The sequence below is a fragment of the Dromiciops gliroides genome, chromosome X (genome assembly GCF_019393635.1).
Source record: "Dromiciops gliroides isolate mDroGli1 chromosome X, mDroGli1.pri, whole genome shotgun sequence".
NCBI lineage: Eukaryota > Metazoa > Chordata > Mammalia > Microbiotheria > Microbiotheriidae > Dromiciops > Dromiciops gliroides.
In genome coordinates, this window is record NC_057867.1 from 41,102,620 (window position 1) to 41,118,413 (window position 15,794).

The 15,794-nt window shown below is 36.4% G+C and overlaps 1 protein-coding gene across 1 annotated transcript in view; it reads right to left on the reverse strand.

Annotated features, from left to right (window-relative positions):
• Nucleotides 1-2,095: 2,095 nt before the first annotated feature.
• Nucleotides 2,096-15,794, reverse strand: part of THOC2 (THO complex 2) — a 90,989-nt gene continuing 77,290 nt past the window's right edge. Inside the window, exons 35-39 of the mRNA XM_043974635.1 lie at nucleotides 8,219-8,356; nucleotides 7,847-7,916; nucleotides 7,608-7,762; nucleotides 6,236-6,319; nucleotides 2,096-2,900 (exon numbers count right to left, since the gene is read on the reverse strand). Of these exons, the coding sequence (XP_043830570.1) occupies nucleotides 2,874-2,900; nucleotides 6,236-6,319; nucleotides 7,608-7,762; nucleotides 7,847-7,916; nucleotides 8,219-8,356 (474 nt within the window). The 3' untranslated portion in view covers nucleotides 2,096-2,873. The remainder of the gene's footprint in view (nucleotides 2,901-6,235; nucleotides 6,320-7,607; nucleotides 7,763-7,846; nucleotides 7,917-8,218; nucleotides 8,357-15,794) is intronic.

Here is a 15,794-nt window from a genome sequence, read left to right on the forward strand (position 1 = left end):
CAGGTGACACGAAGCTAAGAGAAAGAAAAAGTGTTGAGGTCCAGAAAAAGGGGCATTTCTTTACTATGGAATGGGAATTCCAGAGGACATGGTGAAAGGGGCACGCACTGGGGCATGGATGGAGTCAAGTTACGAAATAGGAGTTAAAACACACGTGGCAGGGGACAGTTTCCTCCTAATGTCATGATTTTTACAGTTAGTGAAACAAGAAAAGCCTTAGGGAAAATTGTGGGTGCCAAATGGTGGGGAGCTCAGTTTCCAAAGAGAGTTGTACAATGGGCCAGGCCTGCATCTGTTCAGGTCTGTCCCTTCACCCTGGTGGCCTGTGGAGGACAGGTCAAGGAGGTAGGTAGCAGGTTCCCCTGGCAAGCCTATGGTTCTTGTCAGCAGACATGCTTGGGCCTGGGATCAGCCCAAATGCTCCTGCTCTTCTATTCCAAGGTGTTCTTGGACAGACAAGAGACTGAAGCAGAATGCAAGTTTCTCCTTACTCTGCACCACCATAAGATTGTTGGGCTAATGCTAGGCAGTAAGCAGTGACTGAACCTCTTCCGAGTTCATTAAAATTAAAAAGGCCATCTAGATTGAAAGGTTCAATGTCTACCCCTTCTTTCTACAGTAGTCAGCTGTCACCCTTTTATTTTCTCTTCCTTCATCTTTCTAGTTTGAGGTGATCCTTTCTATCTGAAGACTCTACCATAGGTTTATATCTCAAACTACTAAGGAATTTTGCTTCCATATGTAATACCCCCAACTCAATATCTCTCTCCATAGATTGAAAAAAAAAAAAATTAGGTAGAGAAGCAATATCTTTCTTTTCCAGATGTCCTTACATGCATCAAGTTGTTGAGTCTTGTTTTCTTACCCATTCTTCCACTTTCATTTGCTGGATCTATTAACATTTAAAGTTACTGCTTGCTAGGTTTGTGCTTTTCTCTATTTTATGTTGATTTGTATTGTCTTTAAAGTTACCACTTATACGCCCCCTACACATAGCCTTGACTCTTTACCTACCCAAATAACTATGGTTCAAAATCTTTCCTCCCCTCGCCCCAATGTCTTAGCATAAGGGACACTTTTGCAGTATGCCCTTTCCAAGAAATTTTAATTCACATTCTCCTTGTCTCTCTCCCTCATCATTCCCTAGAACTTAGCAGTGTAGTAGGTGTTTAATAATTAACTGTCTTGGGGGGCAGCTAGTGGCACAGTGCATAGAGCACTGGCCCTGGATTCAGGAGGACCTGAGTTCAAATTCAGCCTCAGACACTTGACACTTACTAGCTGTGTGACCCTGGGCAAGTCACTTTGGGGTTAAGTTGCCTCACTCAAAAAAAAAAACCTTCTGAGACCACTTTGTGTGAGATTCTGAAATAGACGCTATTAACTTGATTTCAATGCCAATAGAAAGCTATTTTTTGTTTATGCCTTAGGAAGATAGAAAAGCTTCATTAGAATACCTCTCCCATAAGATATTCTTTTCTTTACCTCATTTTTTCTATATCATAATTCCTTTAAACATCTCAAATACACTTTTCGTCTTAGGAACACAACTAATCTTAGTATTCCATACTTTTGTTGTGCTTAGTACTTTATGTACTTTTTGGTACTGTTGTTCTTCCCTCAACAGGTTTCCCAGGGCAATGAGGGTTAAGTGACTTGCCCAGGGTCACACAGCTAGTTGTGTCAAGTGTCTGAGGCTGGATTTGAATTCAGGTCCTCCTGAATCCAGGGCTGGTGTTTTATCCACTGCCCCAACAGGTTGCAATATGAAGACATCTCTGGTCCCAAGAAATAGATGAATCTATTCTACAGATCAACAAAATTTTACAAATTACTCTGATTTCCAGGTCTGTCAAATGAGAAAATGACCTTGCAGCAGCAATCAGGCTTTCTGAAAAAGATACTTTCCCCTGAAGCAAGAGGATGGGAAATAAGAGGTAGAAATAAGAGATGTGTGTATGTGTATGTATATGTCTATGTATGTGAATGTGGATGGATGGATGGATGAAAATGGATGTCCCTAGACCCACCTTTTACTGAGAAAGCAACAATACACACAATGATTTACAACTCATTGAGAAAAACTATTGTTTATTTAGAAAAAAAGGTTACACTGGTAGAATTCAGTAGATTAAAAAAAAAATTTTAATGTCATTATGAAACGTTTTGGACTAGAGTTTAGTGATAAAAAGCTCCTGTAGCTGTAGAACTGAATGAAACTTAATTCATTTTGGTTTTTTAAGGAATTTTTTTTACCAATTTATCTAAAAACATTATGGACAAAAGAAGATTATGGGGCAAGTGACAATTGAACTACTTTTCTTTTTAAAAACAAGTCTTAATGTTGTACACAAAATAAACATAATAAAATTCCTATGGACTGCATGAAATAGCGCTCCCAGCTTGTTTTTTAGTCATTGATATTAAAAACAGGCCAAATAATAATAAATAAAAACGGAGTTTTCAATGAGGTAACTTCAAAATGGTTAAACAGCTGTTTATTTTGTTTCCAACAATAAAAAGAATGCATTGAAAATTGACAGAATGACTAAACCCAGGCAGTATAACCCAGACAATCTAAACTGAAATTCTAGTACACATGTAACCTCCTCATTTGCTCCATGGCAACTGTTTGTTTGCAGCACATTGTGCTAAAAAAAAAGAGGGAATAAGTAACACTTTCAGCCATGTACTGAAAATAAATGTGTAAGAACCTAAGCAACAAGTTAAAATACAGAAATGCACAACTCAACAATTTTTAGGCTTTCAGCATGGGGAAATAAAGCAGAAAACTGAATAATTTAAGGAGATGTAGATGGGTCCTCTTTGTTCACAAATTTCTGTGCCATCTACTTAGGAAAAGACATTTCTGGTCAAAGATGACAATCTTTCCATTTCACCTGAAAGAAACAAAGAAATTACACTGATAAGACAGGATGTGGGGGAGATGGGAATCATACTATTGACAATTTTTTTTCCTTTTATTTCAGTGTTAAAAGCCATTAGAGCCATATACAATGCCAAGGTGTATCTTAATAACATGAAACAATGGTGTAGTACAAGTTATAAATGTTTTAAACCTAGAATACACTCAGATAAAATATTCCAAAGGGACAATAAACTTGCCAAAAATGAACAGAAAAAGCCCAATAAAAAGGAACTCATTCTATATGAGTAACAAATGTCTAAAATAGGACCCCCAAAACAAAGTGTCACCATTTCACTTCTTTTTTCCAAAGAAAGATGAGACAAAATAAGAAGACCCAAGTAACAAAACCCAAGTAAACTTCCCAGTCAGCTGTCAGCCACAGGTTTGAACACCAATGAAATAAATATGGAAGGGGAAAAGAAAAATTTACTTCTCACAGGTATATCGTTTTAATACTTTCTCAAATGAGCACAGCCTAAGAATTATGAAAATCAGTCTAGAGAAGCCCAGTAGCTCAATTATACTCAAGTTTTAAACGAGTTTCACATTAAATGCAAAACTTGAACTTAAATATTTCATTTGTATGAAACTTACAATTACACAGTATGTGGTTCATATCAGTATTTGCATTGCATTTTGGACACGAAGTGAGTACAGCAGTGGTCACAATAGGCAGCAAGTAAATACTTGATCATGTAACAAAATGGAAGGAATGCGATTTTGGCACTCAAGGAGCTTACAATGAAAATCTAGACCAAGGCTTTAGCAGCGGTAAATGAAAGGATAGTAGACAGAACAGAGCAAGACCTTTATATTTGCTAAGTAAGGATGTAGAAAGAAAAACAAAAGTGGAGGTTTTAAGTAGAAAGATAAAGAGGCATCATCTTTGCAATATTAGGCATACAAAGTGGATGCTGGCAAGATCTAAAAAGATCTTGAAAGGTCAGGCCAAGTCCTGCACTTGGATACAAAAAAATCAACTTCACAAGTCTAAGACCAGGGAGGCATGGTTAGAAAGCAGACACACTAAAAAGGTGCAAGCTCAATTTAAGTCAGCAGTGTGATGCAGAAGCTAATGTGATCTTGGGCTGCATTAAGAGCATGAGCACTTATAAAATTCCCTGCCCATGTCAGACCTGATCTGGAGTACTGTGTTCAGTTCTGGGTGCCACAGTCTAGGGACACTGAAAAAAGTGGGCAAGGATGGTGATAGGTCTTGAGTCTGTCATATGAGAATCAGTTCAAACAACCAGGGATCTTTAGCCTAGAGAAGGAAAGACTCTGGGGGAACACATTAACTGTCTTCAAGCATACGTAGAGCTATTAATTGGCAAACATATCAGACTGTTCTGTTAGGCCCCATAAGGTACAACCAGGAGCACCAAGTAGTAAATTAAGTAGTGTTATAAGAATAAACTTCCTAATGAGCACAGCTGTCCAACAGCAGATTGAGTTGCCTGGAGAAGTGGTGGGTTCCCCATCCTTCTTTTTCAAGCCGAGGCTGGATGACCATGTTTCAAGTACTTTCTTTTGTTTGTGTTTTGAACTAGATGGCCAGTGAAGTCTCTTTCAACTCTCAGATTCTGTGATAATTTTAAGAGGCAACTGAATATCCCCTGGATAAATACACAAGACTTATACAAATTAGACACGTTTGGGAGTTGACTACAGATAGATGGTAGTCCGAAGTCACACAGAAACGAGTTCTTTTGAAAGAAGAGCAAGGACCCACAACCAACCCTGGGGGATATTATTTACTTGGTGATAGACAAAAGACAAAGATCCCAAGGACAACTAGAAAGAGCCATTAGGATAAGCCAATTCCTCCAAAGGAAAGAATAAAGACAGACCAATGCCATAGAAAAGTCAACCAGGATAGCAAAGCAATTCTAAACTTAAGAGAACATATTAGTTAACAGAAAAATCCACTAAGTATAATACTTCATTTCCCCAACAATGCTTGAAAAACTGTAAATTACTGTACTGTCTTCCTAAGTTACTAAAGCAGTGCTTGAAATTCTAGAACCCGAATAAACTATATATTTAGTTTTGAAATTCTTGTTACTAAATATTTACTTAGCTTCTACTACATGTATGGTTCTGTACTAGGTGTTGTTAAAGAGGGTTACAAAGAGGACTACGATAGTCTCTACCCTAAAGAACTTAAGGTCTACTAGGGGAGCTAAAATTATACTCACAAAAAACTGACAATCCATGAGACATGGTAGGAACTATCAGATGTACAAAAGAAAACCAAGCTTCTGATGGAGTACATCTATCCAGAGATGGTAAAAACCATGACTGAGTAAAGTTAGATTTTTTTGTATACATCTTAATGCTTAAGATCTTTTTTCTTTTTAAACTATGGAATGGAGCTGAGAAATTAAGGCCAATCTGAAAAAGACTGATATTAAAACTAAGAAAAATCTTCTCGTATTTATACTCAAAAGAATCAGTGGAACTTAAAATGAAATCGCAAATAGTCCTATTTTTCAGGACAAATAACCTTCACTGAAATATAATTTTGTGTTTCTGCTCTGAAAGGGAAAGGACAGAAAACTCTCACCTTGATTGAAAGTCTTCATTATCTGTGCTTGTCTGAAGACTTATGAGTAGATTTATCATTAAGGAAAACAAGTTAAAAAAAAAAAAGTGACCTGTCTCTCACCAACAAGCAGATATGACCACTCCAAGAGTCCCAAACTACAACCAGCTCTACTCTGCCTGCATTCTACAAATCTTTCCTTCAATTGCCCCTACCACCCAGGGTTTTCTCCTCTTCCCTTTCTTCCCAAGACAACTAGGTGGCACAGTGGATAGAGTGCTGGACTTGAAATCAAAAAGACCTGAGTTCAAATCCTGCCTTCAAAACACTAGCCACGGTGACCCTGGGCAAGTCACAACCTCTCCTAGCCTGTTTCCTCACCTATAAAATGAAGATGACAACAGCACCAACCTCCTAGGATTGTTGTAAGGATCAAATGAAATAGGAACTTTGCAAACCTTAACATGCTACATAAATACCAACTATTAGTATCCAAGTAGTAGTGACAACACTGTCCTGAAGCACTGAACACCCTCAATGAATCGCCACTTCTCTGGACTGCACAGAACAGACTCCGGAGCCACAGAACTTCACAAGTTTTATCATGCCCCAAGCATCCAAGCTGATATACTTGTAAACACAGGTGGAAGGAGTTATTTTGGTATTGGCAGTACATACCGAAAAGCGAATCAATTTCTGAAAAACTATGACAATATTAGTGCTTTCTGTTACATGAAGTGACAATATTATTAAACACATACAGGATATTGCTTCTTCTCCTCCTTTCCTCCTGTACTGTCCCGTTTCTCTTTTTTCTCTGTTTTTTCCTTATCATGTCGAGAATCCTATAAGGAGTGTTAGAATAAGTTATAAGGACAAAGGACAATAAGGACAAAGATGGAAGTCACCCCATAAGCCACACCGATTAGTCATATTTTCTATCAAAGCTACTTAAAAGTGCCTTGTCACTTTTAAGAAGGCTTAATTTTAATTAATAAACTTTCACCTAAAGGTTAGCGTAAAACTGCTAAGTAGAGCAATACTGCCACAAAAAAAAAAAAATACATTTATAAAAAACCATTCACCCACCTATTTTTATGACATGAGATTTACTATATAATCTCAATGAGGTAGGCAGCATGACCAAGAGCACTGGTGACAAATTCAAATAGAAATGGGAAGCACTAAATTAGACATAAGGATGCCTGCAGGCTGACTTAGTTTCAAAATGTAATAGTATCTATGTTTTATTGTATTTTTATTTATCTTGTTAAATATTTCCCAATTAACATTTTTGTCTGGTTCAAGCTGCACTTCGGAGTAATGGCAGGCCATATGTTTGACAGAAATTTAGACTAGTATTCAAGAAGACATAAGTTTAAAACCTCACCTCTAATACTTGGGCTGCGTGACCCTAGGTAAGTCAGTTAACCTCTGTGTGCCTTGGGCAACTCCCTGAGAATTATTTACTAACCCAGAGATTTATCCATGAAACCAAAGACTGTGTATAAACCACAAATCCTTTAAGTAAGTCTTGCTAAAAGGATATCTAATTATATGGCACTGTGTAAGAGAATGAATTCCCCTGTCTACAGCATTTTGAAATGCATTAATATTCTTTACTGAAAATAAAGATCTCCAACAGAAATATTGTGTTAGAATTAATGAGTTAGAAATTTTTAAAATTTATTTTAAATGATAGTTATTGAAGACTACCTCACTCTTTATAACTCAAGGGGTATGTATGGTAATGGCCAGTAACATAATACATATAAATATGATCTGATATTCTGGAGAAGACACTAAATGCAAAGTATACCATATGATGAAAGAATTACAAGGAAAGGTTTTTCAACTGAGTGAAAAGAGTAGGGAGACAAAACCAAGAAAGAATCTCAGGAATTACCTCCTTACAGACTAACTTTCCTGGCAGTCTGAGACAATTTAATAGTTAAATTCATCCAAAAAAAAGAAAAAAAAAAAAGAAAAATGCTGCTTCCTTTGAGATACTTGACATTTTTAACAGATAATTAAATAGGACTATTTGAGTAGCAAACTTTTTTTAATTCCCTAAAGTCATCCTAAGACTTATTTTTAAGGTTGAATGGTATTATTCTTTTGTTTTTAATTTACCTTTTTGCTACCAGAAGAGCTTTTCTCCACTTTGTCCATTTTAATGGCATCGTTGCCTTTTTCTTTGCCTGATGACTTAGATTTGTTTTTTTCCTTCTCATTTGAACGAGGAGAATCTGATGGACTTTCACTTTTACTATGTTTGGAAGCGCCAGCTAAAATTGCAAAGAAAATGATGAAAGCCCTTTTCTATTCAATCTGGGGGGATGCTTACAAATGAATGTGAAAAATCTACCTACTTGTTCCATTTTCCTCTTTACGCCTCTTGGTGGAGTCCTGGGATGCTTCACGGTCATTGTTTGAATGATCCTAAAGCAAAGATGAATTATGGTGTAAGCATATAAAACTTGTTACAAACTATCAAGAATAACTAGCACTCTATAACAGTTTTATTATTTTCACTTAACTTGATATTGGCTTTAATAATTTAAAAAGCCAATTCCAAGTTGCTAGGCTGAAGTCCCTTGTTATAAAAGATTAAAAGTTCTGAAGTGTATTTGAACATAATACAATGGGTATTCCACCAATTTTGAGAAAAAAGTATAAGGACCTATGAGAAGTTCTAGTTATATGTATGTTTTTCAAAATAGGTTTTAAAAAAGGTCACTAACCCTTTTCCGCTCTTTCCTGTCCTTGTCCTCTTTCTTCTCTCTCTCTCTGGATCTTTCCCTTAACTTGTCCAAATCTTTCTTTTCCATTTCTCTCTCCTTACTCTTGGACAGTATTGGAGTAGTGTGATTAATGTAGTGCTGTGAAATTGAAGAAATATTGCTAAAGATTAGATGTTTCCAGTATTTTGAAAAAAAATTTTAATGGAAGACAGCTGGATTTAGAGCCAAAATTAAATTAGCCAGGTCTCTAGATTACTTAAGAGTAACTGAAGAGAACCTTGGCATAAATTACCAAAAAAATTCTTGATATTTGCTAAGTTTCCATGGAAATTAATTATCTGACCTACATATATTACAACTAAGGGTAGTCATTAACAAATTCCCATGCTAGAAATTTTTTTGGTAGTTTTTCTATCAAAAGATGACTATGTTGACCTAGGTAAGACACCAACATGAAGATAGTTGTTGAATTTTCCTAAACATATTATGTTAGTGTAAAGAAGTATCATTCACTGACACCGATTAGAATTTTTAAATGATTACAATTGACAACTAAACCACCTTTGTGAAATGCCCTTGCCAAAACCAAAAAAACAACCAGCGCCCCACCACACACACACACACACACACATACACACACACCAACAACCCAAGACCACATATATATAACTTTTGACCTCTACTATTTGACCTCTACTAAACTAAGCTGTTAGATCACTAAAATAAACATCAAAATGGCTGCAAAGTTTTTCTTGTTGCTCTAAGGAAACCAGAAAAATCACCCATTAAGTTGAGTACGGAGAAAAAACTCAAATACTGAAAATGACAAATTCACTGTTTCCTCCTCCCAAATGTACTAAGGAAAAAAAAAAAGGATAAGATGCTGAATCAAAGTGCCTCCTACATAAGCTTATCCAAAAATAAATAGGAACTGTCTTTATACACTGTTGTAATTTATACACACACAAAAATTTTAATTACTGGGAACTCATCAATTTAAAAATTCAAAGACTGAGTTCAACATTAAAAAGAAATGTATTCCCCTCTATAACAACCTTGAAGGGTAGTAGTAATGTATCCTCTGCTCCTGTGTTGGATTCACTACCTCTTGGGCCATTCCATTTTGTAAAGTTCTATCATGGTGTGATCTTCTTTATATTGAGCAAAAAAATTTGCTTAGGTATAACTTCCATCCATTGGTAGTTCAACTCAAAGTGCTCTCGAATCATCCAGAATAAGTCTGCTCTCTTCCATATGACAACACTTAAAATATTTAGAAACATATTGGGTCTTCTTTTCTCTACTATGAATACCCCTAGTTCTTTCAACCTTCTCTAACATGGCTTTGAATACACACCCACACACACCACTCCTGGTAAAACCTCTAGATTCATTCCAGGTTGCCAATGACCCTCTTAAAATGTTATGCCTAGAACTGGAAATGATACTCTAGATGTGATCTAATAAGGGCTAAGTACACTTCCTTATCCCCGGCACTAGAAATGAGCACATCCTAAAATTACATATGACTGTTGCCAGACATCAGTAAGCCCTGAACAAAAATTCCCAAGTCATTTTTAACATGAATAGCTGTTATGCCTATCTTCCCCTGTCCTATTCTTGTGAAGGTGATTATTTTTAACCTAAGTACAAACCTTTACAATACTTTATATTCAATTTCATTTAGATCCAACTCATTCTTCCCAATCCATTAAAATTTTTATGGATCCTGATTTTGTTATATATTCTATTAGTTCTCTTACTGAGCCTTGAAATAGCATGCAAAAACTTTAAAAGTATATCATTTGAGGCCTTTTTTTCCAGTTTTGTTGATTCTTTTAACATCAGTTATTTATACTTAGACACACACACACACACACACACACACACACACACACACACACACACACATATTTATGACTACCATCACCAAACTACCTTTTGTAACAAAAGTCAATAGTTAAGCAAAACTGACTAACAAAGAAACTTCTGTGGAGTAACATATATACCATACTGCAGAAATTTATTTTATCATCTGTTCTCCAGGACCAAAATGGAACAGTCACTACTATTAAACTAAGTTCAGTAGATTTTTTTTGCCTTGTCTTCATGTTATCCAACTATATTTTTTATCCAACTCACTAATAAAAATGTTAAATTGGACAGGAAAGATGGAAATCCAAGATGTAGCACTAGAGACCTCTCTCACAGACTGATATAAATTTAAACCAGTTACAAATAAATCCACCTAACAATCAAACTTAACATCCCAGCAGACATTTCTCCATTTCCACATGGCTATCTGAGCAACTTTGTTAAGATGGTTTGCTAATATTAAACGGTGCATACACCCTTTGACCCAGCAATTCCTCTCCTTGGTATAAACCTCAAAGAGATCAAAGAGAGGGGAAAAGGCCTCATATGTACAAAAACTTTTTTGGAGTGGCAAAGAATTGAAAACTGAGTGGCTGCCCAACAATTAAGGAATGGCCGAACAAGGTATGGTATGTGAATGTGATGGAATACTATTGTGCTGTAAGAAATGATGAAAAGGATGATTTCAGAAAATTCTGGGAAGATTTCTATGAACTGATACAAATGAACAGAATGAAAAAGAACAATAACAATATGGTAAAAACAAGCAATTTTTGAAATACTTAAGAACCTTGATTATTACAATGAACCACAACTTCAAAGAACTCCAGATAAATGATAGAGTCAAGAGTACAGATTTAAGTGTATTTTCTTCAGTTTCTTTCCTCTTGGTGGGGAGAGGTAAAATGACTAATGCAGGAATTTATTTCTCATGACTATAAATATATGTAATGGGTTTTATTTTCCTTGACTTTTCAATGGGTGTAAGAGGGGAAAGGGAAAGGAAAATTTTTAATTAAAAATAAAACAATTTTTTTGGAGCAGGGCAATAAGGCTTAAGTGACTTGCCCAGGGTCACACAGCTAGTAAGTGTCAAGTGTCTGAGGTTGGATTTGAACTCAGATCCTCCTGAATCCAGGGCCAATCCACTGCACCATCTACCTACCCCCAAATAAAACAATTTTTAAAAAGAAAAAAAATGATCTGCTGAAATGCAGATGAACTATCAAGATTTGGATTAGACTATATATCCTGATCTACAGCACTACCTAAACTAATTCTAGTACTCTTGTCCAAAGGAGATTAGGAAGAAATTAAGGAACCAAAATAGCAATTCAACCAACTAATCAAAACTGCAGGAAATCCAAAAGATAATTGGAATAACAAGATAGATGCAACATATTAGAATCCCTCTATAGCAGAGGTTCTTATCCTGGGATTAAATGGATTCCCCCATGGGTAAGAACATGGATGGCTTTAAAAAAAAAAAAAACACCTTTATTTTCATTAACCTCTAACTATATATAGGGTTCACCAGACTGCCAAATACCACCTGATTCAAAAACCATTAAGAACCCCTGTTCAAACTTTTCCCCAGCCCTCTTGGTAACCTCTCATCAGCTCCCAAGGGCTTAGCTAGCTAATGAGAATCAAATGATTCTCAAATGTACATATTCCTCTCCAATCTCATCAAATAACTACTGGACATTTCAAACACCTGACACTCAACATATCTAAAACCTATCCCCCAAACCATCCCCTCTCTTCTGAACCTTTTGCCAAAGGTAGCACAATCCTTTCAGGGTCTTGGCGTCATAATCTTGGCATTATGCTAGACACTCCTAACCCCCCCTTAACCCCATACTTCCAAATCTTGTCCTTTCTACCTTCATAACATCTTTCAAATATTCAAACTCTTCTTTCCACTCACACAACTCCTACCTTAGTTCAAGCCTCTCACTTAGATTATTGTAATTTTTCTCCCTGCCTAAAGGGTCTCACCACTCTAGTCCATCACACACTGCTACCAAAGTGATTTTTGGTAAGCAAAGATCTAGCCATGTGAGGCTCCCTAACTCAACAAACTTCAGTCATTCCTTCTAAAATAGGAACTCTTCTGAGTAGCTTTTTAAGTGTAAAACAATCTGAAGCCCTACCTTTCTGGCCCCATTGGATATTAGTCTTCCTCACATACTCTAAGATCCAGCCAAACTGGCCATTGCCCTGTACCATGAGGTACATGACACTCCATCTCCCATTTCTATGACTTTACAATGGTTCTCCCATAAACTCCTCCCCTCCAAAACCTTTGCTCCATCTTCCAGCAAGATGCAGCTCAAACTCCAACTTCTACAAGTCTTCTTTGATTGTAAATACCAGGGTAGGGAGCAGCTAGGTAGCACAGTGGATAGAGGGCTTGAGTTCAGATCTGACCTCAGACACTTAAGACACTTCAGACACTTCAGACTTACTAGCTGTGTGACCCTGGGCAAGCCACTTAACACTCATTGCCCCACCCAAAAAAAAAAAAAAAAACAAAAACAAAAAACCAGGGTCATCCCCCCCTCAAAAAAACTACCTTGTATTAACTATTCTATAACCATGTGTATATGGTTTATATGTATTTATTAACTTTATATTGATGCTGCATACATTTTTATATGTTCCTTTTTGTCTCTGCCATTCCAATGGGAGTTCAATGAAGAGATTCAAAGGCATTTAATAAATACTTATTGACTAATTATAAGCAAAGAATGCAAAAAAGATTATCTAAGAAACATAACTAAAAAAGGAGGTGGGCCAGTTATACACTATGAAGAAGGGATAACAGATGAACAACCTGATTGCTGCAATGATATTAAAAAGAAAACATTAAAGTCAGGCCAGAAGCATTTATTAAATGCTTACTATGTGCCCGGTACTAGTCTAAATTATGTCAACCACTCCACCCAAAATATAAATTCCTTGGGGAAGAAAGACTTGTTTTTCTTTCTTTTGTATCCCTACTACTGGGCTCTACATAGTAGCATTGATCAGTTTTCAAAAGAAAAAGTATAAACATAATATAGAACAAAAAATAATATAAAAATATAGAACAAAAGTTCTATCCCATTCAACTGTGGGATATCCTTGCGATTTAAGTCCTAGGGGTTTGGTTTGTTGTTTGAGGGTTTTTTTGCCTTTGTATCTGCAGCACTTAGTGAACATAGTGACCATTAATAAATACCTATCATTCATAATGAAGCATGCTGTCTATCTTCATATATGGGGGGGGGAGGGGGGGTGCCACTCGCCCAAGGCAGCACACATGCACAAAAGAGGTCATCAAAGCTGGGAAACCGGTTGGGGGGAAGAACAGCTATCTAAACATACATACATACATACATACATACATACATACACACACGCACAGACAGCACAATTTGTGGCCACAAAAATCTAGAAGTAAAGTGAGTCTGCCTGTTCTGGACTGGCCCTGACTCAAGGCCAGTGTTTTGGTTGCTGTTGTACAGTCATTTCAGTTGAGTCCAACTCTCCATGACCCCATTTGGGGGTTTCCTAGCAAAAATATTGGAGTGGTTTGTCATTTCCTTCTCCAGCACATTTTACAGATGAGAAACTGAGTCAGAGTTAAGTGATTTATGCAGAGTCATACAGCTAGTAAGTGTCTGAGGCCAAATTTGAACTCAAGAAGATGTCTTCCTGACTCCGGACCCAGCACTCTATCCACTGTGCCACCTACTGTTATGGTAGTTTAATGCTGGAACCAAATGAGATACTTGTAGGTCATTCAACATAACAAAAAGATATACTTAGCCATATCAGAAGGATAGTCAATAAAAAATAGACACTGAGGACATCCTGAGTTGTTTCCCTTACCTGAGCTGTAATCTAACAGCCAACTATCAAGGAGTGCCCTGGAGCTGGAGCTTCTTGGGAATGTCTTGTACTCAAAGCCCAGTGGTGTCAAGCTCAAATAGAAACAGGAACCAGTAAAGCATACATAAAGATCCTTGCAAGCTGCATACGGAATTAGTTTTAAAATGTAACATTATCTATGTTTCATTGTATTTTTATTTCACTAAATATTTCCCAATTACATTTTAATCTGCTTCAGGCCACACTTGAGAGTTTTCAGCCACATGGGCCACCTGTTTGAAACCTATGCTTAGGACAATGAGGAGGTAACATCAATAGTATGAGCTTTTAGTTTGTTAAGCCAACGAAGGCTCGAAGAAAGTCTCAATGTCTTTCGAGAAAAAACTAGTCTAACCGGCAGGAGAGGAAATACTGTTCCTACCACCAAATTCATCAACTAGGAAATGTCTCAATAAATCTTAGTATGTGAAGAGAATCAAATATTGTCACATTATAAGAAATGGCAATTACGAGAAATTCAGAGAAATAAACAAAGACATATAAACTGATAATGAAATACGCAGAACAATAAATACAATAACTACAATATAAAAATACCACACTGAAGACCCAAAATCTAATTAACTGGAATGACTCAAATCAGTCCTAAAGAAGACATGATAAAATATACCTCCCTCTCTTCTCAGTAAAGAGGTGAAGGATTAGAAACAAAGTATATCATATCATATATCATATATATCCAACACGGTCACTACATATCAGTTGGCTTTGCTTACACGTTTTTCTTTCTTAAAAGATATAGCGTGGAAGGATAGTGAGTATCAAAACTTTTTTTTTTTCCCTTAACGAGGAGGCAGACCTACATCCATGAACTGAGATCCATACAAAGAAGCTTTGGGACCAAAAAGAATCCTTACCTACTAGTTAGCTCAAAGGACATGTAAGTAATGGTAAAAGACATTAAGTAGATTTGTACTTTTAGAACACTGTGCCAAAATAATGAACTTTCATTCTTAAAAAGTTGTTTACCAAAATAGATGAAAATATTAAGGATAAGAAAAATGGAAAACAAAAAAGGGTGAGAAACAAGCTTTCAAACTACTCATGAGCATTTTCTAGTGGTGAACATCAGCACCCACAGAATAAAGTAATGAGAAAGAAGGAAAGAAGCATTTATTAACTGCCTACTGTGCTAAACCACGGTACTATGAGCCTGACAAATATTATCTCATTTAATCTTCATCATAGCCCTGCAAATTAGGTGCTATCTTTTATTTTACAGATAAGGAAACAAAGGCAAACAGAGGTTAAGTGACTTGCCCAAGGTACCACCCCTAATAAGTGTCTCAAACCAGATCTGAACTGAGGTCACCCAAAGGCCATGCCCAGTGCTCTATCAACTGTGCCACCTAGCTAATATAAATACATAAGAACGTAGTCTAAGTAATCTTTTAAAAAGTAAATAAAAATAAAAGGCTTTATGAGATGACAAAAATGATACTGCAGAATTTCAAAGTAAGGAAACCTCCTGCCTTCCCTATCAACCTTCATGAAATTTTTAAATAAGGCGCAAATGTTTCATAATTGAAATAACGGGTCAAGTGGTCCAGTTATTGTTAATAGCAATATTGATCTAGAATTCCTAATTGATAATCATCCCTCCCCAGAGAAATTCTTCCATACACAGTGGAAGGGAATGTCTTCTTTCTTAAATTGGCATAATGATTAGATAGATTTTTTTTAAACGTGATTTTCTTGTTCTGATAAAGGTTGTAAAATTGGACTCATATGCTTAGACTTAGGTTAGACTGTGGCTTCCAAT